Genomic DNA, 25,764 nt, shown 5'->3' on the forward strand with positions numbered 1-25,764 from the left:
GGTGAATCGATTTTTTCCCCCACCCCTAGTATCTACTGCAAAATATGAATCCATCATATGCGTTGATGCACTCATACAAGACTGCCCATGCTTCAGTTAGCAAGGTAAAAGTTTCCCCCCCATCCAGCCATGTTGTTCAGTGTCTCTGTGACAGAGCTAAAGGCCAGATAAGGCAGCTCTGAAGTCTCTTCATGCTCTCGGTCTGCCTGCTGGCCTGCTGGTACTGGCAGCAAAAAGTAACACATCTTGCAGGCATGGATCGTTGGCTGGCTGTCTGGATGACTGTGTGTGTGTGTGTGTGTGTGTGTGTGTGTGTGTCTGTGTGTGTGCGTGCGCGTGCATGCATGGGTAGCTGGCTGACTCTCCGGCTGGCGGTCTTGCTGTCGTTGGGATTATTTGGCAGCCACCGGCTCGCTGGCGTACTTGCTCTCTGGTCATCTGTGTGGGCAGGCGCGTCCTCTTTGTCCTATCCAGACCTTCCTCGTGCTCACACTGATACACACACACACACACACACACATGCTTACTCACCGTGGTGGCACAGCTACTACTGTGACCTTCTCGGTCTCTTCCTCTTTTGGCACCTCTTTTGCATCCCTCCTTTCTTTCTTCCTTCCTTCCTTCCTCTCTTCCACTGGGGTGCGATCTAAAATTAGTAATGGAGGAAGTAGAACCAGTTTAGATTACCTATATTTCTGGTGCTGCATTTGGGATGATCTCACTCAGGTGAACAGGTGTCATCTCCTAAAATCCTACCATATTTTAGCGAGAATCTTGTGATTGAACCTGCAGTAGGCAGAATGTTTTTGGCATCATTGGGCAAAAATTCCATAATAACCTTTCAGCATATTGTAATTCAAGTGTTCTGAGAGAGACGTCTGCACCTCCTCATGGCTCTGTTTTCAGGCTTTAAAAAAACTTTTAAAAAACTTTGGCCAATCACAGGTCATTTCAGAGAGAGAGCGTTCCTATTGGCTGTGCTCCGGCTGTTGGGCGGTGCTTGGTATGTCCTCAACTGATCTCAACATGGCTGCCGGGTCACAAACTTTCTTATTTTACAGCTAAACACAATACAAGATGTTTCTGAAAACATTTGAGGAGAGAAATAGGCATTACAGTAACAGAATATTGATTCATATTTGATCAGCGCCACTTAGTTTGACCGATTGATCAGAGTTCACGAGTGATTGACAGCTGCTCAGAGACGGCAGGCTCCAGCTCGGCTCCGATTGGTTGTTTTCCTCCGGCCTGTGAAATCTTGCAGATGTCATTAGGAGCACCGGAGGGCACATGATTTTTTTTTTTAGATTACCTGTCTCATGCACTAATGTCAGGATATAGTGGCTGTTTTATAAAGATAACTTTTTTTAATCATATTTGCTCCAATTCTCCCCACTGCAGCTTATAAAAATGATGATCTTCTTGTTTTTTAGAAGGACATTTACAGCCCATGGGCTCATCAGGGTGTCTGCCGAGCATCGGGCTGTATGAACAACAGCGCAGACTGTACTTGAGTACCTCTGGCTACTGACATTTGATGAATCCCAACCATTGTGTGCTCCCTCTTGCAGAACACGGCCATGCCCACACGGTGGAGCTATGGATTGATTTTGATTGCACCATGTGTCACTGACAAGGTCAAAGCCGGGTGGCACCTGCACACTTCCTCTCTGAAATCTTCATTATTACATAGAGACAAAAGCAACTAATATACATATTCTTAAATAACACATTTATAGGGAATGGCATTGATAATAGTACTGCAGAATGTCTTTTATTGATTTATTACCTCTCATATTGTCCTTCACTACCACACTATGGCTTGGATAGAAGCCATATTTTACAGGAGCCAGATTTTTTTTTCTCCTCTTCTTTAACTGAGAGAGAAATATTGGTTGGAAACTAAAAGGATATCGATTTCTGCAGCCCCACCACAGCCGTCATCTAACACCGTTACACCCATCTCCTGTCCCCACCAGTGTCGGTAAACCCCCCTCGAAGCTTCCTGTAGAGTGGATCACTGTGGCGCCGTGCTCCATCCACCTCGACAAAAAACCTTCCCGGGTGATACTAAATGTGTCTGTCTCATTATTATGCCCCATATTAACCTTCAACTTCATACACATTTTTAATTGAAGCTGCTAAACGGTACAGGTAAGGTAACAGACAGCAGTCGTAGAAAAGATGACGGTCGACGAACTAACACAACCTCTAATGAAGACAAACAGACTTTATTTGACCTCATTTAAGGTGAGCCACGACTTCTCAGTGTCCTGAAATGACCAGATTCCAAGTCAGTCTTGGAAACAGGATATTTTTTCAGCGTGTGTGACATCAGGGGGAGATAAAGAGCGTAGTGCAGCATGGTAGAGTAGGTTCAGACATTTGCATGGCGACAGGCCACCGGTAGAAACACCAAACCCACCACACCTCGTGTTTCCGGGCCAGCAGACACACCATCTGTGGCAGCTTGCAGAGTTACTGATGAAGAAGCAGTAACAAAATAGCTTTATAGACAGTGTACGTATGTGTCGGCATATAATAGAACAACATAGTTGAAACACCATTTCGATTCTTTCTTGGCCGTGGAGCATCTGATTACAGACAAACAAGAGTTTTTTATGAGGGAGAATATTTGTATTCGTCTCATATCAGCATATCTATAAATGATTCTTAGTGACATTGTTTCACAGTTCTGCATAGAGCAATGTTTATTAAAAATACCATATATTATGCAGCACTCCATGCTCAATATAACCACAGATGAATATAGGATGCTTTTTATATGTTGGCATATATAGGTGTTATTATTATAGGCTTATTTTTCACTGGTTTCTCCCAGTTGTGTCCATATGCATGAAGAATACAGCAATGCACACACTCATACAAACGTATAGATGTGTGTTAGTGTATGAACCGCCGCTGCTAATATACATAACACACAGAGTAAAGTAGTTTTTGTGCACCCACCCCCCCACCCCATCCATACCATAGCAGGCTGTTCTCATCCACAGTTCGTAGCTATACCTACGAAAAGTAATGCACTGTGATTCTTGTATATATCCCATGAAATCAATTCTTATGTAAGCCACCTAATCGTGAACCAGGAAGTATAAAGAGCGGAGGTTGGGGTGGATGGGTGGGTTAAAAAAAACAAAAAAACGGGCTTTCGCTCAGGAGACTGCTGTTTGTGTCCTCTCTGAAACCAGAGGTCAACGTTGATTTATTTGTCACGTAAATTTCTTTACTAAAGTTACACCACTCCTGGAGTTATTTAAACCCAAACCCATGTATGTATTAAGTGAACTGGATACAGCATTGGAGGCGGGGCCCCGTTCATTCCTATGAAAGTTCCTCAGTGGCGCGTGATGCCGAAATGGCTCGTCTTCCGAGTGGAAAAGTACCCGGATCTTCCGCATCCATTGGGCCCATAGAGCAGGCACACTAGCGTCCCCTCGGTCAGATGGTTTGGTCACGGGATCACAGCCGTCACGCTGTCATCGCGGCTTGCTAACTCCGCCTCCCAGCCCTCGCTCCAGCCTCAGTGTGGGTCTCATAAACATGAACGGAGGAAGGGAAATAACTTTACAACTTTTAGGACCTAATGATTTAAATAGGGACTATTCAAGTCTTCGTACTAGGAAGTTGATTCACCTCAAAACAAATGATCCGCTTAGTTACAGACGTCCCTTTCTCAATGTAAGTCTATGGGAAAAGTCTTTTCTGGCCCAATGGCATCACGTGACGGACACGGAGGTTGCAGTACCGCCGTTTGGCCACTACGAAAATTAGTATCAACAACCAGCACTCTTCCTGGAGGCTTGCCCAAACTTAGATATTTTCCTAAATCTAACTAAGTAGTTTTGCTGACTAAACCTAACTAAGCTGTTTCCTGTTAAGACTGAATTTATTTTGAAAAGAATGTTTGCATGTAACGAGTGGAAATTGAAACATGCGTCGCGTGTTGCTGGACGTTGTAATCATACAAACTGCTGTGTGAGGATACGTTGACCGGAGTCAGAAGGTGATAGGTAGTTGCGTTGTTATTATCATGGATGGATACTAACAACTGAGAGAAAACATTGGTCGGAAACTGAACGGATATTGATTTCTGTAGCCCCACCACAGCTGTCCTGTTACACCGTTACGCCCATCTCCTGTCCCCGCCGTCAGTATCAGTCAGCAGCTTCCTGTAGAGTTGATCACTGTGATGCCATGCTCCATCCACCTCTACAAAACCCTCAGGGACAAGCTCCTGGTGGCCCCACAGCACCCCTCCTCACCTTATCTCACCTCAGCTTTTCTCTTCCTGTACGTCCATTTCAATACTCATCCATCCCACCTTCCTCCTCCCCCCCACAGCGGTTACTCACAGTCTGAGGCACAGCAGCTCTTTCATCTTTGGATTTCAGTGCTGCAGCCAGTCTACGATGCTGCACTACGCTCTTCCTCTCTCTTTGATGTCACACACGCTGGACAAATCCTGTTTCCAAGACTGACTTGGAATCTGGTCACTTCAGGACACTGCCAAGTCGTGGCTCACCTCAAATGAGGTCAAATAAAGTCTGTTTGTCTTCATTAGAGGATTTTTCAGTGAGGTTGTGTTAGTTCGTTGCCCTTTTTTTCTTTTCTACGCCTGCTGTCTGTCACCTTACCTTACCTTGCCTACCTTACCTGTACGGTTTAGCAGTTTCAATGAAAAGTCTGTGTGAAGTTGAAGGTTTAATATGGGGCGTAATAAAGAGACGGGTGAGTTTCCTATCATCCCTCACAATACCACACTCCAGTGCCAGCTGCGAAAATATTGGATGCTGTGGAGGCCAGTGCAGGACAAACACTGGTCATATATTGGAGGATTTTAGTAGTGCAAAGAGAGCAGCAGCCCGGAAAAGCAATATTCACTTGAAATATGTGAGGTGGCTGTGTCAGGGTGATGCTGTCTTACCATCCATAGTATAAAATTGATTTAATGATCTGTCAGCTGTATATGTATTCCGCTGTGCCAAATAGTCAAATTGTCTGATTAAAGCCTGGTTTATGGTCGCCGTAGTGAAGCCGTCACTAGGTGCGTGCGCAAGAAAATTTCATCATCGCGGCTTTCGTGTGGTGGGCGAAGGCTCCGCAAGTTGTCGCGGCGCTTGGTCGCGCACCTCTGAATTTTATCTAACTACGCGCCCACTACGCACAGCGCCTTTCATTTCAACACGGAGGCCTTCGAGGGAAGACTGGCAGACACTCTAGTTTTTGGATTTGGGAGAGAGTTGTTCATGTTTACTAATATTTTTTGGACTGTCTGAAACCGTAGGAATAACATGTATGAATTTTGAAAAGGGGCGTACTTCCCCTTTAAGTTCTTCCAGTGGATGAACACAGTGTTCCTGTGTGTTTGGAGATACAGTGTGCAGGATTTGAAAAGGTTCTGTTCAGTGTACATACCCTGCTATTGTGTCGTTTTTTTGACATGAGTCTACAGCGACGCTAGCTGCTCTGTAAGGCACAGCATTGCTTTGTGCTAAATGCTAATGTCAGCATGCTAACGTGCTCACAGTGACGATGGTTGGTGCTGGAGGTGGGGTGTTGGGGGAGAGAGAGAGCAGCCAATAGCAGCGTGTAGCAGGAAGCAGCACAGGTAGTCATGGAGGAACCACAGGGAAGAGAGAGGGGGAGAGAGAGAGAGAGAGAGAGAGAGAGAGAGAGAGGAGTTGGCAGCTTGATCTGTGTGGGATGTGATTGGAGCTCTGGATCAGGTGATGAGTCGCTGATGTAGCATGACTGTGCAGGTTCTGTCTAAGGAGATTACCTAGGATGGGAATGAAGAATTTATCTGCAGCAGTGATCATCACAACGTCTCCATCATTCAGGTCCCGTGCATGGGCTATGTCCTGGTGATTTTTTTCTCAACTAGAATCTCACACTGAAAGATGAATAAAGGGACAGATTGTCAGCTTTTGACAATATGCCACCATTGACAGCCAATTAAATAGACCAACTTAATCTCACTGTTCTTTTCACTGTATTTCCTCTGATTTCAGACAGTCATCCAACACAGCAACATAATGTACAAATGCAACATTATCTTTTTTTTCTTTTGCTTTGCAAGTCAATATTTGGCATTATACCAGCAGGCAACCTCTGGGTCTGAAAAGTGAAGCCAATGCGGAAGGGCCTTAAACTTGCATTCTTTCTAATAGCCAGCAGGGGGCGACTCCTCTGGTTGCTAAAAGAAGTCTGATTGTATAGAAGTCTGTGAGAAAATGAGCCTACTTCTCACTTGATTTATTACCTCAGTAAACATTGTAAACAGGAGTTTATGGTCTCAGTCGCTAGTTTCAAGTCTTTTTCAATACAGCATGATGTTCATTTAGTAAATTATAGTCCTATTTAGAGTCAAATAGACCTTAAAGCAGGGGATGCTTTAGGGCGGGTTGTGATTGACAGGTCGCTACCACGGCGTTGTTCGGTCTGGGAGTTGTCCGTGTTTTCATCTTACAACTTTAACTCTTTCACAGAAAGTTCATGAAAGTTAATTGTAACATTTTGGTCGCCTTAAAATGTCTCATTCAGCGTTTGGTTGTACTTAGCGCCACCCTCTCGTGTCATTTCTGGTTGCAAAAAAAAAAAACATTACGACGGCCAAAATCCAAGAAGGCGACAGTCAAAAATGCCGAACTCGAGGCTTCAAAACGGCAGTCCACAAACCACTGGGTGACGTCACGGTGACCACGTCCACTTCTTATATACAGTCTATGCATTATACCCAAAGAAATCATTACCTATCACCTTGTTTTGCCTCCTGAGCTGCAGCTCTTAGCTCATGGACAGCGAGTGCATCTTCACAGTCCTCTTCTATGTGGACTGTGTGGGATATTGTGATGGGTTTTATTTTGTTACCAACACATAACACCCATTTCTCTGATGTGCCAGATTTAATAAGAGGTAGCGGGAGACGGTGTTTCTACGAGGGACGACATGTTTTGACACCTGTAGCTGCTCATTTTAAACACCTGTAGCTGCTCATTTTAAACCCAGGTGTGTGCTGCACATGTGGACAATGTGTGTGTGTTTCTGGTTCCAGGTGCGTTTTGTCAGTGTTAAAAAAAAAAAAAGCTGCTCCTCTTCTCATATTTAACCTCGGAGCAGGAAGTCCAGCTTGAATGAGTCACTGGGAAGTGAGCCGCTGGGAAGTGGAGCGATTGAGTGCAGTTGTGTAGGTGCGGTGTGTTCAGTTTAAGTGGATGACGAGCCGTCCTCATCCTCAACAGCTGGACCTCAGATCTGAAATTCATCAACAGTAGATGCTCTCGAAGATCAGGCATTTTTTTCTGTTTTAAGGATGTTCTTGAAATTTATTTTCTCTCCTCCGTATCTCCATTTACATTTTTAGGTCCCTTCCTCCTCTGGTTGTTCAGAGAGGCTTGTTTTGGCTGTAACAGATTGGCCCGGCCCCCTCAGCCTTCCCTGGCTGCCAGTGTCTGGGCTGCTTGTGTCGGTGTGGGTCAGTAGCTGCAGGCTGTTTGTCGACCGCGCTGGGAGACGGAGAGGGGGAGGTGTGGGGGTGGGTGTCAGGAGGACAGCAGACAGTTGTTATGGGCTCGGGCTCTCTTCTCTAAGCTCTTCACCGCTCTTCACTGCACTTCTCCGTCGGATTTTGACGCCCTCCCCTCCCGGTCGAAATCCCCCCTCGATGACGACTCCCACACACACTCTTCTCTGTCCTCCTTTTCCCTTTTGTTCTTTGTCCTCACTTGCTCCAATCACTCTCGTTCATTGCCTTTAGCTCTCTTTATCTCCTCGTCTCTTTATTTCTTCACAGCAGCTTTACATCGCTTTCCTTTTTTAGTTGCTTCGGCTGCAGTTTTTCTACTCCCGTCTCGTCCATATTTCACCCATCCTTCGCTTCTTCTCATCCTTCCATCCGATCTGACTCCTTCAGCAGTCGTTCAGTGTCACAGACGGTCCATCCTGCGGAGCTTCGTTCAGTCAATCAGACCAGCTCTGTCCTGCAAAATGTCTCCCGGTCAAACAGTTGTCCCTGTGGATCGTTATTCAGATAGACTTCAGTCAGTCTCTCCCCATGGCTCAGACATTTGCATGGCAACAGTTAGAAACACCAAACCCACCACACCTCGTGTTTCCGGCCCAGCAGACGCATCATCTGTGGCAGCTTGCAGAGTTACCCCGGCGTAGATGAAGAAGCAGTAACAAAATAGCTTTATAGATGGTGTATGCGTCAGCAAATAATAGTCACAACATAGTTGAGACACCATTTACATTCTTTCTTGGCTGTGGAGTGTGTTAGTGTCATGGATGGTTTACTGAATGGACCCAGTGCGTGCAGGCTCAAGGCCCCTGGACGTCTTGTTCGTGTTAGAAAGTCAATCGAACAACCACGAAGTCATAAAAGAACGATGAGAGAGGAAAAAACAACCTCAAAGAGAGACAAAACGACTACAAACGACTGTTGGGGCTTTGGGTGAGATGTAGAGCAGGTCATCCAACGATCGGAAAGTCGGGGATTCGATCCCCAGCTCCTCCGGTCACATGCCAAAGATACTTAACCCCAAATTGCTCCCGAAGGCTGTACCATCGGTGTGTGAATGAGCATTTAGATTAGATTCTGATGGGCAGGTTGACACCTTGCATGGTAGCTTCTGCCATCAGCCATTAGTGTATGAATATGTGTGTGAATGGGTGAATGCTACCATGTAGTGTGAAGTGCTTTGAGTGGTCGGAAGACTAGAAAGGTGATATATAAATGCAAGTCCATTTACATCTGTGTGCAGGAGCCCATTGACTGAAAATAGCAGCTATTAATTGAAATTATTTGCATATAACAATATTTACAGTTGTTTTTCTGGCAGGGCTCAACAGTAAGGATTGCCCGGGGCAATAACATGTGTAGGGCATGTAAATCTAGCTACTTACTGTCCCGATCGGGCAAGTGGTAAAAAAAAAGAATCAAACACACTGTTTTTTCTTTTCCGGAACTGATGATTAAAGTAGCTGAGGAGTGCACCATCTTGCTTCCTTCTATTCTCTGTTGAGAGTTGTGTGTGCAGTACCGATAGGGCACTTGTGAGAAAATGACAATATGTATAGGGGCAAGTAAAGATTTACTTCAGGCAAGTAGATTTCTGACCCACTGGCCCAACCGGGCAATCTGAAAAAACATTAACGTTGAACTTTGTCTGACATTCATTAATTACACCAAATAAATAATGTAACTATTAATAATGTATAGATTGTTATTACAGAGAATCAGGGCTTTACATTACCTAATATTATTACTTACTTATTATTAAATTACATTTATAAACATGCTCCCCAGTCCCCCCTCCCATTCAACAGTTCCTAAACCCGCCCCTGACCCTGAGGGCACGTTGAGTCAAAATAACACTAACTAGGCATCAAGTAGTGCCGAAAGCACAATGATTAAATCGTCTCTCTCGTATGAATGTTTTTCACCTAATTGCCCGTGTGAAGCTCAGGCACACAGGAGGCTCATTCATTTGGCTTGTCATTGGGTTTCTCTTCTTAACCCGATTGTCCCGCTGTGCAGAAAATATATGTTTATTTATAGATAATACATTTAGATACTCAACCGCATTAGTTTGATGAAATGAGACACAAATTAGTTACACCATGTAGTACCAAGTGAACCACGCTCTGCTTGTTCGACAGTGCTTATTATTTAGTCTGTTTGGTTGAATGCTGTTTAGAGATTTAGACACGATGCACTCGTATACTGTAGATATTTGTGTGTAGTGGAAGCTTTTACAGTTTTGCCTTTGTCAGTGTTGGATTTATCACTTAATTTCACTTTAAAATGTCCCTTGTGACAAAGGACCAACTAGTCAAGAACAGATCATATGTATTATAATAGCATGTACTAACAAATGTCCATACCACTGTCCACGCTCCCCCCCCATCCTATCTCAAGGACTCTGATGGCGCCCCCAGATCAGAAGGCGTTCACCCTCCAGTGTTCTCCTCCCTGCGCCAGTCCAGAGTGGTGTCATCCACCTCCGAGGAGGAAGAGGCCCTCACAGAGAAGTTCCTCAAGATCAACTGCAAGTACATCACTGGTGACAAGGTGAGATACATGTTTAGTTTAGTTTAGTTTATTAGGATCCCCATTAGCTGACGCCATGACGCCAGCTAGTCTTTCTGGTGTCCGACACAGAAATCACAAACAATTATATACATTCAAACATCTCATCACTGTATTCACATTATCTTATAGAAAAATTATGCCAGCAAATTCCATGCATTGAGGTATACATATTTCAAACCTTATGACTCCACATAGAAACAAATAAATGAAATATCAGCATGCCAGAAGAATCATTAACTGTTCATTCATGCAGTTAATTGCATTAGATTCTCTTTTAACGCTTTCTAGAAAGTGCTTCTGGTATTTGTTTTAATAACTTGATTTGGTAAAGAGTTCCATCCTGTAATAGCTCTGTAAATAACAGTTGATTTGAATGAGATTTGTTCTCGGCCTAAGTGGTAAAACATATCCTGAACTGGCCTGTCTTGTCAGATTATTATGTTCTCCACTGATGTACACTACTTGGTCCGTAAAATCCGCCGATTAGACTGTTGTCAGGCTATTAAATGGCGTTATCAGTCGCTGTAAGCCCCATAGATGTGTGTCAACTGTTTTTTTTGCGTAAACCTAAAGAAGTTGTACTTGTGTTGCCTTAAACTAAAGAATTTGTAGTTTTATTGTCTTAACCTAAAGAAGTTGTAGTTTTGTTGCCTAAACCTAAAGAAGCCTTTTTGTTTGTTCAAAACATAACGGTTCATTCAGTTTTACAACATGTTAGAACGTGTTGCTTTTAACTTTCACTTTCACTTTTACAACGTAGTAGGCGTAGTAAGCCCTTAATGACCTACATCTATGGTGCTTATAGTGACTGATAACGCCTATTTAATGGCCTGATGACAGTTGAATCAGGTGGTAAAATACTGTAGTTTCATTTAAGACATTCCTGAAGAAGATCAGAAGACTGAATTGTAATCTGCTCTCTACAGGAAGCCGTGAGAGTTTACAGTGCATTTGAAAAACATTTATGTGCATTGAACAACGGAGAGCTAATCTGGCGGCTCCGTTTTGAGCAATTTGGAGTTTTTTTAATTTATTTTTCTTCGCTTCGGATGACCAAATGACGGGACAGTACTCGAGGTGTGACAAAACTAAAGCTTGGATCACTTGGTTCAGAGCTCTTAATGTTACATACCCAAAACATTTCCTGGTCACATGATAAAAGATAAACACATTTATGAGTACGGGCACTTTGCATCCTCCTGGGTCATGTGACGGGCAGACAGACAGCTGCAAACTGCTTTGGGGAAGCTGCTCGTAGTCAAAAGCAAAACTGTGGTCAGCAAAAAAACCACACCTGAAAGTGCCGGATGGAAATAGGGGAAGAAGTGGTTGTATTGGTTTCTAACTAAATATACAGTCAGACGGCACAGCTGCCAGCTGCAGGTACTCAACATATTTCAACAGGCTTAGCTGTAGATGTGGAATCGAAATGAAAAGTAATGATGAGACTCCACATTAAGGCTCTTTTTCTTTTTTCTCGGTTTGATGTTCGGTGTTGTAAACCATCAATGCGATCAAAGATCAAGTGTTTCTGTTGAGATTCAGTCATCAGCAAAAAAATACAAAATACTCCACTTCAGCAGACCAGAATCCAGTTGCTGCACAATAACCGTCTGCAATGACCTCTTTTAGTTTATTTTACTTCACCGTGAAAACATAATAATCTTTTGCTGTTTCAGTTGCTAATTCTGCACCCTTTTATGCCATTCACTGCAATATATGAAATCACTAACTGAGGCAGACGTAAACAAGGCAGTTGGAAGGAAAGTCATTACAACAAAATGCTTTGAAATCTTTCACAACAGATATCTTTCAAATATTTTTATCAGGCAGCATGTGCACATCAGTAATACAGACTTCTGTGATATATATATATATATATATATATATATCTTTTTCCAGAACAAGAGAATATAAACAGAGTTTCTTTGCACAAAGGAGACCATAGGACAGGAGATGATGCTCCCAGTATAACCAAAAGTGGATCTGGTCTTATGTGGACTTTAAAAATCTTCGAAAAGAATGAAAATATAACGCAACCCAAAAATCTTAATGCGTCATGATGCATAGGTATGAAGTAAATCTGCCTCTGCTTGGTCGCATTTCTCACAAATTGGTGAAATTTCTGGGAAGATTTTATGTAGCTTTACCTTTTTAAAATGTTAAACCGTATCAAACTGTGTCTGGCATTCAAGGAACAGATATGAACATAATTCAGGACTTTGTCCCCAGATGTCTTCAGCTATTTCCATCCCTCGGTCTTTATCCCAGTCCTTCTTTATACAGCTCATATCTACTTGTTCATGGTCTTCCACTGTATGGTATATAAATGAAATTGGATTTTCACTATACAGTCTCTCAGACGCTGGTCCAGCTTGTCAGGTGTTGCGCTCTCAAAATTGTGAAGATGGCTCCTAATTTCACCTGACTTTAAAATGTTCCTTGTGACGAAGGACAAACTAGTCCAGACCAGATGGGTCTTCACAAAGTGTCTACAACCCATTTTCATTCACAAATATTGAGGTCAGAGGTCAGAAATGGCCATGCCAGTTTTTCCTCGCCAAAATTTAGCGTAACATTGAAGCGTTATGACCTTATTGGTACCAATGGCTTCCTTAGTTTTTTGTAGTTTCATATGATTCTAGTATCTTCACTCTAGCTTTAAAGCTGAGCCTGCTACAACCTCCGAAAGACAGATTAGCAACGATTTTTAAGAGGTTAATTAAAAATCAATACAGCGTTTTGGAGAATCGATACAGTATTGCAAAATATAATATTGTGATACTCATGTGTATCGGTATTTTCTTACACCCCTTAAGGATAGATTCAGATCAGATTGTAATTATAACTTGATTTTTTTAGATGAAATGGGAGATTATGATAGCACCAAGCGAGCTGGGTAGACAGTCCTCTCTTCTTCTTTGTTGTTGTTGTTTTTGTTGTTGTTGAATTTAGTTAAGAAACCTGGAATGAGGATAAAAATGAGAGCACAGTAAACACTGTGGGCACATGTGTGGGCAGTTCTGAATAACCCCGTAGACCAGCACATGAAGAGAAGCATCTCTCCTGCTGACTGTAGTTTAATTCTGCTGATTAGAGTTAATGTTGTTCAGATGGCCTGTAACCAGGGAGTCTGCAGCTCCCTTGAAGTGTTGTAAACTCACTTATCTAAATGCAGCATCTTAAAAGCTCTTCAGTACACTTAACACGCTGTGTTCAGATCTTCCTAATCTCTGTTCATGACTTTTTCTTGACCGAGATCTGGCGCTAAATCTGAGCGTGTTATTGTTTGGCCTTCTAAAATGTGCAGTTTGGTAGGATCATACAAAAGTAACATCAATTGTGAATTAAGAAAAACAAAACAATCCAAAAGTAAGAAAACATACAGTGTGTGTGTGTGTGTGTGTGTGTGTGTGTGTGTGTGTGTGTGTGTGTGTGTGTGTGTGTGTGTGTGTGTGTGTGTGTGTGTGTGTGTGTGTGTGTGTGTGTGTGTGTGTGTGTGTGTGTGTGTGTGTGTGTGTGTGTGTGTGTGTGTGTGTGTGTGTGTGTGTGTGTGTGCGTGCCTGCGTGCCTGCGTGCCTGCGTGCCTGCGTGCCTGCGTGCCTGCGTGCCTGCGTGCCTGCTCTGTCCAGACAGCTGTCCTGCTCTCAGTCAAACACACACAGATCCATGGTATTGAACCACTGCTGATTCACTCCCAGGTACCAAATGAAAGCACTGAAGTGGTCACTGTGCTGCCAGTCAATAACTTCTACTTGATTTAGGACATTTGTGGTCTCAAATTGATATGGCTCCCTGTTGTTTAAGTGACAGAGGTGCTTTTGATTATCTTTTGGTGGTAGATAAACATGCTAAATTGTTCCTTTTTATGCATTTAAAGGGACTCTCTGTGAGAATCAGACAACAGTGACACCTGTGGCCGTTAAGTCAACGACAGTCAGTGTCCTGTTGCTGGCACTACTGACACTCACAACACTGAACGTGATTGACAGGCATCATGTTGATTAACATTAACAACATTAGCCAGCTAAAACCACAATATGTAAGGGATAATGTACAGCGAGCAGGTCATTGTTGTGAAATAAACCCCAACGCGGAGCCCCCCTGAAGAGGTTTATTTCACAACAATGACCCGCTAGCTGTACATTATCCTGCTTATTACACAGCTACTTACTTAAGAAATCAGTAATTTGACACAAAACACTTGAGACACTTCTGCTCCGCTGCTCGCTTGTTTCTCCGCTGCTCTCTCTCTCTTGCTTCACCACTCACTTCCCATTTGCACACACACTCCCACAACACTAGTTTTCCCCTCGATGTCAGTCACATTTCTGTTTTGCAAGACGGGCTTCACTAAATATAACTTATGGGGTTTTTTTGTGCTTCCGTGGAGTTTGTGTTGGAGGCTGGTCGTTTGTTGTAACGGACTCCATGAACGTTTGCTATGGTTGCACACTGTAAGCCCTGAAGGCAGTTGCAAGCACGTATGTTCCCGGAAAAAACGGCCTGGGTTCTTCACATTAAAAGCAGTCTAGAGGCGGATAGAGGAAACCCAGAAAGTCGCGGAAGGTCTAATTTTTTTAGGTTATGTTACAACCTGTTCACACACTGGCAATAACAAAACAATTAAAACATGTTTATACGTGTTAAAACTTACATACAGTCCCTTTTAAAGTTCCAATTTGTTTCCTCACCCATCCCTCTCTCTTCCCATGTTGATTTCAGGGTGCGGTGAGCGGGGTCTTGCTGGTGACGCCCAACAACATCATGTTTGACCCTCACCGGATGGACCCACTGGTTCAGGCCCACGGGTGCGAGGAGTACGGCATCATGTGTCCTCTGGAGGAAGTACAGTCTGCTGCCATCTGCAAGGAGATCACCGACCCCAAGATCAGAGAGGCTGTGCCCGAGTAAGAAAAAAAAAAAACATTGTTATTGAGAGTATGTATGAAAAAAGACTTCTGTGATGACTAACACATGTAGTTATTCAAAGTCTGTGCAGCTATAAACACTGACTAATTCACTCCTACGTACATTCTCATTCTCATAGTTACACTTTATATCTTTCCCCACAATTTAATCCCAAATGCCGGCTTTCTCCCACTCTCACCCTCACAGAAATGCAGCAACCTCGCTATAATCAATGTCGTTCTCTGCTGCACCCGCGGTCAGATTGCATCAGCAACCAATTTCAAGTTTTCACTTTAATTCCCCCCCCCCGTATACCAAAATAAAAAGGAAACGGCAATTACACCAGGGTTAATGAAGTATGCCTTCACCCTCCTACGTTTTGATTGCTCACCTCTTTATGCACTAGGAAGCAGCCACTTCAGAGGATTCACTTGTGTTTCCTCCCACCAGTTTTTTTTTTTTTTTTTTTTACTTCGTTTGAGTTGTTTTAGTGTTGTTGTTGAAGACCAATTTATGTTATGTAAGGGCAGATATGGTCTAGTATTGGGAACTATGTGCAGTCATTTATTTTCTGTTTCCTCTGGTGGTAGCGGGGTGTTCTTGTGCCAGGCCCAGCTGTTTTCCCAGCTGTGCTACATTGTCTGTGTCCTCTCTCTCTCTCTCTCTCTCTCTCTCTCTCTCTCTCTCTCTCTCTCTCTCTCTCTCTCTCTCTCTCTCTCTCTCTCTCTCTCTCTCTCTCTCTCTCTCTCTCTCTCTCTCTCTCTCTCTCTCTCTCTCTCTCTCTCTCTCTCTCTCTCTCTCTCTCTCTGAACACACAGCAGAGCAACAAGTGCCATGCAGAATGGGATTCTGTGTGCTCTGTGTTAAAAAGTGTTTCATCTTGGGACCTCATTAGAGGTTTTCAAGAAATAGAAAGTTTTCACTCTTTTGTACAGGTCGAATTGGGTTTTGTTGTACATAGAATTAAATGCAGCTATATTATTTTACGACTATTTATTAGAGCTGTCAAAGTTAACGCAATAATAACGCGTTAACGCAAATTCGTTTAAACGCCGCTAATTTCTTTAATGCATTAACGCAACTAGAAACCTAAGGAATCCATCGGAACCAACCGTGTCAGGCTAGCTTGTCGTGAAGGAGGCTAAATAACGCTCTAAACTTACACTAAATTTTGGGGAGCCTCCCCTTTACAGACATGCCCACTTTATGATAATTGCATGCAGTTTGGGGCAAGTCATAGTCAAGTCAGCACACTGACACACTGACAGCTGTTGTTGCCTGTTGGGCTGCAGTTTGCCATGTTATGATTTCAGCATATTTTTTTATGATAAATGCAGTACCTTTGAGGGTTTCTGGACAATATTTCTCATTGTTTTGTGTTAATTGATTTCCAGTAATAAAAATATACATACATTTGCATAAAGCAAGCATATTTTCCCACTCCCATGTTGATAAGGGTATTAAATACTTTTTGACATTTTGAACAGATAAAAAAATGTGTGATTAATTTGCGATTAATCGTGATTAACTATTTTAATTAATTGACAGCCCTAATATTAAGTTGGTGCGACAGTATTTATGCATGTGGGGACATCAGTTCTGTCCATGCAGGTGCTTTTCGTGCCTGGTCTTGGGCTAAATTTCTGTACAGTTGGGATTATATTGCACTGTGTGTGTTTTATGGTCGGAGCCTGTGCTGCAGGCACGGCATGAGTGATTTTCCATACAACAGGAACGACTGGGTATAAAGTGTTTACTTTCATAAGACTTCATCTCACCAGTTCACTGTGATTTCTGCTTTCTTTTTGTTGCCGTTCCTGTCATGCAAAAGTGATTTGCTGAACTTTGAAACCAAAGTGTTTACAGTGAACAGACTGCATATATGACCCAAACCACTAGATGCTCATATTCCTAAATCATAAACAGTAAGACGTGATTATGTTCTGAGAAGATCAGGGCAGTTCTCTCTATTTTATTACTTGATAAAGGCTTTTTTAGGATAAATTAGTTAAGCTTTGCTTTAAATGCCCCACATGTGTAGTCTCATCTAATATATGTCCTCCAGAAAAAACTGCAAGTTGTGCAGAATGATCATGTTTGATCTTTTTAATGTTATTTGACCAGAAATGGCAGAATGGGAGCAGAAATAGCAATCTTGTGTGACAGCATTATTTAGTTAATAATAATTTATGTGACTGAAATAACTGACTTGGATTTATTTAATTTGTTGTCCTGCAAAAATAGCCCACGTCAATTGATAAAACAAAGCTCTCAGCAAACGCGTGCATTTTGTATTCTCACTTTTAATAATAGATTATTGCTCATAAATGTGGCTGATTGGTTAAAAGTGCACTCCATTGAATTAGTGTTGCACTTCTATAAAGCTGGGGGACTCACAAAAGAAAGAAGAAGTCAAAATCAAATCAGCAGACGAAGAGACCCTGACTTTAAGTCCCCCCCAGTTTGGGTCAAGCTCCAAAAATGCTACATCCTGCATTTCCCATAATGCAACTAAATAGTGTCTCTCATTAGAGCACCCATGCCTGATAAACACCCACGTCTTTCCAACTCCATGGCCCTAGTTTGTAACACAGGCGTTTCTGTAAACTGATCCCTCCACATGTAGAGCATGTAAGGAAATATCAACATGTCCAAATATTCCTTTATTATTGATTGAGTTGCATGTGTCTTATTGCTTCTCTTTGTTTCCAGTGACCTGGAGCCTCTTCCTACTGAGAGACATCCCTCCCAGCAGAAGGAGCCAGAACAGCGTCTTAGGGAGCCAGGGGCCAACGACACGGCCCCGCGCAGCGCCGAGGGCTCCATCTCCGAAGACGTCTTCACCGAGACGGAGCTGTCCCCCATCCGCGAGGAGGAGCAAGCGTCTAATGAGGACCTCCGCCTGGACAAGTCCTCGGGCGCCTCCACAGAGTCCATGCGAACCGTCACCCAGGCGGAGGCCGCCGGCGCCGCGTCCCAGGCCCCAGGCAGTGCCCGCGGCTCGGTCAGTCAGCCGGAGGAGGAGCACGCTGCGGAGAAAGCGGAAGACAATCCACCAGACACTGCCACAGAAGGCGATAGCCAGTCCCCCATGGGATCCAAGCAGCACAGTGTAGAGAAGCCACCAAGCACACCCACTACCACCAGCAGCAGCACTAGCCAGGCCCAGGGCCCCAGCAGCAGCACCTCTCGCCCGGGGTCCCAAAGCTCGGCCACCCCTGGTGCCACAGACACAGCCAGTCCACAGGGGGAAGCCAACGAGGGGACAGACGTCTCCAAAACGGACACTATGCAACAAGGCAAGGAGGAAAAGGAGAATGTAGAGCAGACGCAAAAGGACGGCACGCAGAACTCTGCAGAGGGTAAACACATTTACTTAGTAACAGTTGGAAAACGTGTAACTTAAACCTTGTGGAAAAACAGGTATAGGACATTTCAGGTGATGAATCTGGCTTCACGTTCTCTTTTAGCCGCAACCCTACGTCCATACTCTTCTGAAGACTATCAAAGTGAGTTCCTGTCCTCTCTGGCTGCTTCAGAATCACTTCTCTCATGTTGGTTCCTGATAACCTTTCCGTTTCCACTCTGCCTTGGTGCTAGTAATTGGAATATAAAGACGAAGGGAAATGGCAGCCTCTCTGTTGTTATCAGCCTGGCGGAGCTAGCCGGGCTTTATGGGGCTTTATGCAGCTCTTTGATCTCGGGCTCTGGTGGTCTGGGCCACTCCTCCGGGCGATAAGCTAAAGCCTATCAAACACCACAATGCCACAAACACACGTAACGCCCAAAGGCGAAACACGATGGCGATGAAACCCAACATCAAAACGCCTTCTGAGGCGGCATTCAGAGAGGTGTTATTTATATGTGACATCGTTCTCTGGTTTGCTTTCAGGTGGCTTTAGACAAATACTAACTTCCCCAAAGCCTGTGAAAAAAAAAACGTATTTAGTGTTCAATGCCGTGTTTTAGATTAAAAGGATCATACCAGTGGTCTTAGATGTTTTAACCTCCCACGTTCGGTACATCCCACGCTGGATTATATAATAAGACACCTTCCAGTAACATTTACAAAACACAATTATAAACCATAAATTGTACACCAAATAGAAGAAGAAAGAAAGAAATAATGGCCAATTTCACATCATCACATCATTGACTGCACTTACATGCACACTAATATTCCACTATTAATCCGAATACGACAATATTTAGAATTTGACACGGGTCATGTATCAACTTGTCTGCAGATGGACCCGCGAGGACAGTCAACTGAGTGAGGCAAGTGAGCCTAGAAGACAGGAAAAGTCCGTTTTTTATACACACTTGACACTTACAAGGTCAAAAGGGAAAGATGGTAAGATGGAAGCAATGTGTGGGATATGCCGATATTATTCAGGTTTTAGGAGCATCCTTTGGACATGTACACAGCGCATTCGGAATATGCATCTCTATTGGGGTTATTATACCCCCGTGTAGTCGGGGGTATATAGCGCTCCGCGTGTCCGTCCTTCTGTCCGTTTCGATTCCGGAGCAGATCTCGGAAACTATTTAACTTAGGAACTTCAAATTTGGTATGATGGTTGACAGTGTGGTCTAGTTGTGCCTTTTGGGGTTAAGAAGTCCAGAGTGCCCAAAATGTTTGCAATTTTTTTCCCCATTAGTTCCTAAAGGGCAAAACCTTTGGCCATACTTTAGTAGGGATCAAGCAGTGAGCGGGGGTATGTGAGCCATGCTCACTTTTGCCTTGTTACAGCAGTTTGCGACACATGTCCTCGTGCCTGTTTACAGCCAGCTCTGTGCGTTGTGCACAAACCAACTAGGCAACAGTTTGCAGAGATACATGCCCGAAAGGAAAACCTACATTTTACTCTTAAACATTATGAAAGACTTGGATATAACATTTTTTTGGAGAGGGCCAGATATTGGCGACCTTTTCAAGAAAGTGATTGAAGGAATGAAAGAGGAAGGCTGTGTTCGCCACCGGTTACGTTTATTCGAGTTTGCAGGGCCGCGTGTAAATGGGAATATTAGTGGAATATTAATTTACATTAGCCATGTAAACAGCTTAGTAGGTATATTGTCTTTTTCGGAATAAGGGCAAAAAACTGAATTGTTTTATGCATGTGAACGTAGTCAATGTCTCCTGTTTTCTGACAACATAACTTGTAAATTTAGTACTTTTCAGTACTTTAAAATTACAATGTCAGAGTATCCTTGAACACACCAGCAAGTAGTTTTAAAACAGTCCATTCTCTCAGCTGTATTACCACCAGTGATAACATTAAGATAGCAGAATGTTCACTGTGATGGATCACTTATCTCCAGCAAGATGATCAAAATAAATTGAAAGCAGTGACTGTCTGGAAGTTAGGTAGTTACTAAAACAAAAAGCAAGATGTGCTAGAGAAAATGGCTGGCAAATCTTACGCAATTAGTAGTTAATTGGCTCAAACATACAAAACCACAGCAGCATCCTGTCAATTAGGATCTGGTTGGCACAGTTTTGGGGCTTGTTATCTGACAGTGGCCTCAGTATGTCACACTCACTTTTGTTCATATAACCCACTCTAGTTGGACATATCGTTGTGATTCCAAAAAGATTTCTCTCCCCAAGAAGAAACGGACCAAGACAGTGGGAGAGAGAGATTCGCCATTTTCTCCCTGGCTATTATCGTCAAACAGAGAGCCGGGCTGCAAAAAGCAGTTGTAATTCAGGGGGATCTCAGCAGGGCTGCCCATTATTCTGTGCACATTAGCACAGCCCACACAAGTAACGGCAGCAACCTCAAAAACAGGCTGCATTAATACAGAATTAATGCATTTTGAAAATTTAATTTGTCCCACTGAGCGTGCTGTCTGAGCAGATTATTTTGCCTATCGTTATTGCTAGTTATGTTGAGCTGCCCGACCAGGAGCTGACAATATGTGCCAGTGTAATGTCACTGGCACAGTGATCTCATTCAGCTTCCTGGGGCTGTGACCTTATAATAGGCCATTGATAATGTACCGCGGCCAGAAGACTCAGTGCCACTATCAATTATAGTGTGCAGCTCCATTTATTCCTGTCATCTCTTGTATTTCTGCCACAAAATGACTAATGCCAGTTGAAGTAGCCAGTAAACAGAAGATAGGAAACTAGGTCACATGAATAAAGCGAGTATTAGGGGGAGAATATGCTTAATCATCAAGATGTGTTTTGTCTTTAGATGATGAAGATTGATAGCACCCTCATATCTGTACGTTAATATGAAGCTAAAGCCAGCAGCGGGTTATCTTAGCTTATCTTAGCATACAGACTGGAAAAGGGGGAAACAGCTGGCCTGGCTCTGGCTTTTACACTTCAGTTTCTGTACCGATCAAACTAATGACATATAACAAGTTAATTAATGAACCTTACAGGTGTTGGTAGACAGACTTTTGGAGGTGCTAATTTTGGACAGAGCCAGACTAGCTGTTCCACCTGTTTCCAGTCTTTATGCCGAGCTACGTAAGTTAACCTGCTGTAGCTTTATATTTACCGTACAGACACGAGAGTGGTATCAATCTGAACATCTAACTCTCGCAGGAGAGCAATTAAGCATATTTCCCAAAATACCAAATACATCCTTTAAAAATCATACCATTTTGTTCTGTATAGATTTGATACTTCACCCACAAAATGACCATTTGTATATCAATTATTTCACCCCGTGTTAGCCTGAATTCTTGAAGGGAAACTGTTTTTCTTGCATGCCTCCACGGTGAACGAAGAATCAAAGAATGGTGAAAATTGTTGCTGTAGTGAAGTAATTGGGGTCCAGGTTTAAACGACCCCCATTTATTTAACTTTTCTCCATTTTTTGATTCTCTGTTCACCTTGGAAGCGTGTGAGAAAAACAAAGTTTCTTTCAAGAATTTAAGGTAACACGGAGTGAGTAATTGATATACAAATGGTCATTTTGTGGGTGAAGTATTCCTTTAATACGAACAAAATGGTCCTGATTTTTTTTTTTTCCTCATTTCCAGTCTGTATACTAAGCTAAGCTAAGCTAACCGGCTGCTAGCTGTAGCTTTATAAAAGAAAGGCTCTTTCCCCAAAATGTCAAACTATTCCTTTAAAACAATATGTCCAGTTTGTTACAGTTTTAAGCCCTAACATAACATGTGTCTATGCTTATGTGACCATGTGATGATTTTCTGTTCCAGGTACAGGGTCAGCGGAGAGGCGGAAGCATCCCACTCACAAGTTCCTGTGTCTGCGGGTGGGGAAGCCCATGAAGAAGACGTTTATTTCGAACGCCAGCGCCTCCATGCAGCAGTACGCCCAGCAGGGCAAGAAGCACGAGTACTGGTTTGCTGTGCCGCAGGAGAGGTCAGTAGTACCTCTGACGCACCTTTGAATACAAGCAAATCCTTTTTTTGGTATCCTAAATAACTTTGGCTTTTAAAAGCATGAAACCAGCGCTGCACCTGCAAAGTACATTATATAATAGCCTCTATAGTAGTCCACTTACAGGGCAGCAGACTTTGTTTTTATCGTAGAGAGCTGTAGGGGTTTCACCTCACGCGATCCTAGCATATTCCTAACACACCACAATAGTCAGCTGACTTACTGAGGCACCTCACCTCCAGTCCTTTTAATATTTAACCAATCAAATATGCATTCGTTGTCAGGTCTGACTCCCACTGTGACTTCTGCCCATCTCCCCGCGCTGCCTCCGCCAGACAGCAAAATGATTTATTATTCATTCACTCTGCAGGGAAACAGACACGTGCACTCTATTCCTGCGCTGGGACACGCACATACACACAGCCCATCCAACAATAAGGATGTTCCCAAGGCTCATGTTTTTCCTGGTTTTGTATCCTCAGAAAGTGTTCTGCCCACAGAAATGTCCATGAACTTTTATTGACCTACACTGAAAATCGTAATGTTTTTATATCAACTGAAAATAGCCTTGGCTTGTTTATGTGTTTTTCCAAGTTGGATTCGTCTGGATGTACGGTTGCCAAGCCAGCAATAGACATAATTACATTAGAGCTCTTCACACTGGAAGGATACACACATGAAAAAGTTGCGTAATATGTTTATATGGGCAATTAACCCCAATTGCAGCAATAGTTTAATTCAATAAGTCAGGGGCCCATTCATTAGAACCAGATCTGGCTCCAGCACAGTGGAAGTTATTGAATCTTTTTAGAGACAAGGATGCAAGGGGACAAAAATGGAAATAATAAACATGAGGCGAATCTGATCAGTTATTTGTGTCTATACTTTTGCAGCAGCAACACACGTGGTGCTCTCTCGGGCTGCTAATCACATCTGAATCAAACAAACAGGCGTGTCCTTTTTAGTTAGTCATGGTACCATAAATGCTTCTTGGTTATGGGATGTGTTGAGCGGCTGAGTGCTGTAATGACACTGAAATCCCCCTCCCTCACTTCATTATTCATTATGAACTTCAGAAGTCTTGCTTGTTATAGCTTTGTTGTTCTCATCCACAGGTTGCTTAGCTACAGCATTTCCCACCTGGAAAACAGGTTGGCTGTGATGCACGCTACTCTTGGGGAATGATAGCCCAGGGGCAAATCGCACATTCAAAGCTAGTATTAAAAGACAGGGCTCCGACATGTTACTACTCATTATTTTCAACTTGTCTTTCTTGGCACTGCAAGCAGGCTAAGGTGTGTGGGAGGAGTGATCATAAGCTGTTCGGACTGACAACACAGCAGCTCATAGTCCTTTTCTTCAGACACTGCTAGACTCTCTGTAGCTTGACCTAGATGGCAGGCGACCCGCATGATGTGTCTTTAAGTGTCCTGGCAATGGTGTGGGAAGAAAGGGAGGCCATTGAATTGAATATGCAACCATGACACTGAATACAGCTCAACCTTCTGAGTCTGCACAGCTCTTTCATGTCTACCAGCCACAACAGTATGTGACACAAACTGTGTTCTGTATTTGTTTGTCACTTTTCATGAGTTATGCCCGCAGTATCTTATCATATCATAAACTGTTTACATGCTTGTCATGAAAAGGCGGACACATAGGGAGAGCAGAGAGGGGGGGAATTATAGTCACAATGTTTGAGAGCTGCAGGAGATAACACATCATTACCACTTACATGTAAAAGAGGACCTATTATGCTTTTATGCTTTTTCCCTTTCCTTTATTGTGTTATATAGTTTTATTGCACATGTAAAAGGTCTGCAAAATTACAAAGCCCAAACTCCACACCAAAGGGAGTTACTCTCCCTCATAGAAACACTGCTCCCGAACTGCCTGAAACGCCTCGCTTGAAGTCCCGCCTTTTCTTCCGTAACGTGGCGATGTCACCAAGTAACACATTTGCACAATACCTGCCTAGCGGCTAGTTTGACACGCCCTCAAACAAAGCTAGTTAGAGCGAAGCTGGAGAGGAGTCCAAAGAGTTTGGTTTGGTTGACCAATCACAACAGAGTGGGCCAGCTGACTAATCAGAGCGGACTGGGCGTTTCGGGGGGTTTCAGAGAGAGGGTGAAAAGACAGCCAGTATGAGAAAAGAATAGCGTTTTTTTAACATTAAAGCATGTAAACATGTTCTAGTAGAAACCCAAAATACAAGTACGCACCTGAAAATGAGCATAATAGGTCCTCTTTAACATTGTATCAAAGGACTGTGTAATGTAAAAGGTATCTCTTGAAGTAACAAACCTAATTGTTTTGGTTTTACGGCCCGAAAATTCAAGGTTATATGAGTCTCACTGCTCTCATCAAGCTCGTTTCCAACTGCAGCTGGTTTCAGTAAACAATCTCTTATAAATCCACTGTACGCTACCCGCCCAACACCAAACAGCAGACAGACAAAGTTAACAACTTGCTACTGAACATAGTGGAGCATTTAGCTGCTAAAGAGACTGATATTTCCCTCAAGAGTTGGTGGAGACCAAAACAGAGCTAATGGGAGAGTGAATGTTGGACTTATATGTCCAGAAATACGACTCCAAATGAATGCTAATGTTTCTTTGTGTTAGTTTGATGTTTATATAAGCAACTGTTAGCTAAACCGTTTGCCATAATAACTTCATAATATGATAATACAATGTACAGCTTGTTGCGCTGCCCCCAAGGGACCAACAAAATCAATGTATGCAGGTTCAACCATGTGTTATTAACAATGCGTGGGTCAATTTTCCCCCCAAATTTACCCACACTTGAGCAAAAGTGATATCTTTTGTCGCAAAATACTTGATGATTGACGAGAACACACAGTGTCACACAGACAGAACAGCTTTAACAGTTAGCAGAGAGGAGAAAAGTAAAATATCTTGTTCAGTCTGTTGATGTTGAAATGCTTCCTTAACAGCCATTAGGGCTGTTTGAGAATGCTTTAACCCCTTTCCATTCCATTCTCTTTTTTTTTACAGTGGTAGGGTTGAGCCAAGGGGTCTTTGGGGGAGATAGCAGGTCAACAGTAGATGCCAAATAGAAGTGATTCATCTGAAAGATGACGATTAATTTGAGATGCAGCTCAGCACTGTGTGTCAAGTTGTTCTAGTCATTAATAAGAAATAAAAATAATGAATTAATTAATTAAAATAAATTGTGAATTTCTATTAGTCTGTGATGGCCATTCCCATGCTCACTTGGAAATTCTTGGGTTGATACCATCTGTTGAAAAGATTTGGTGCAAAATTTAACCATTTGTTACCACTCGAAAACCACTAAAAAAAAGCCATGTTGTGGTTTGGTTTCAAAATCTTTCCACGTTTGGAGATTT

General features: G+C 43.0%; 1 protein-coding gene across 7 annotated transcripts in view; it reads left to right on the forward strand.

The window, feature by feature from the left end:
• oxr1a (oxidation resistance 1a) overlaps positions 1-25,764 on the forward strand; it is a 186,959-nt gene that overhangs the window by 147,841 nt on the left and 13,354 nt on the right. For all 7 annotated transcript variants that reach the window (XM_074654604.1, XM_074654603.1, XM_074654606.1 and 4 more), the window contains 4 exons: positions 9,941-10,093; positions 14,840-15,024; positions 17,738-18,387; positions 22,211-22,376. In XM_074654604.1, the coding sequence (XP_074510705.1) occupies positions 9,941-10,093; positions 14,840-15,024; positions 17,738-18,387; positions 22,211-22,376 (1,154 nt within the window). The remainder of the gene's footprint in view (positions 1-9,940; positions 10,094-14,839; positions 15,025-17,737; positions 18,388-22,210; positions 22,377-25,764) is intronic.

Source organism: Sebastes fasciatus, chromosome 12 (assembly GCF_043250625.1).
Source record: "Sebastes fasciatus isolate fSebFas1 chromosome 12, fSebFas1.pri, whole genome shotgun sequence".
NCBI lineage: Eukaryota > Metazoa > Chordata > Actinopteri > Perciformes > Sebastidae > Sebastes > Sebastes fasciatus.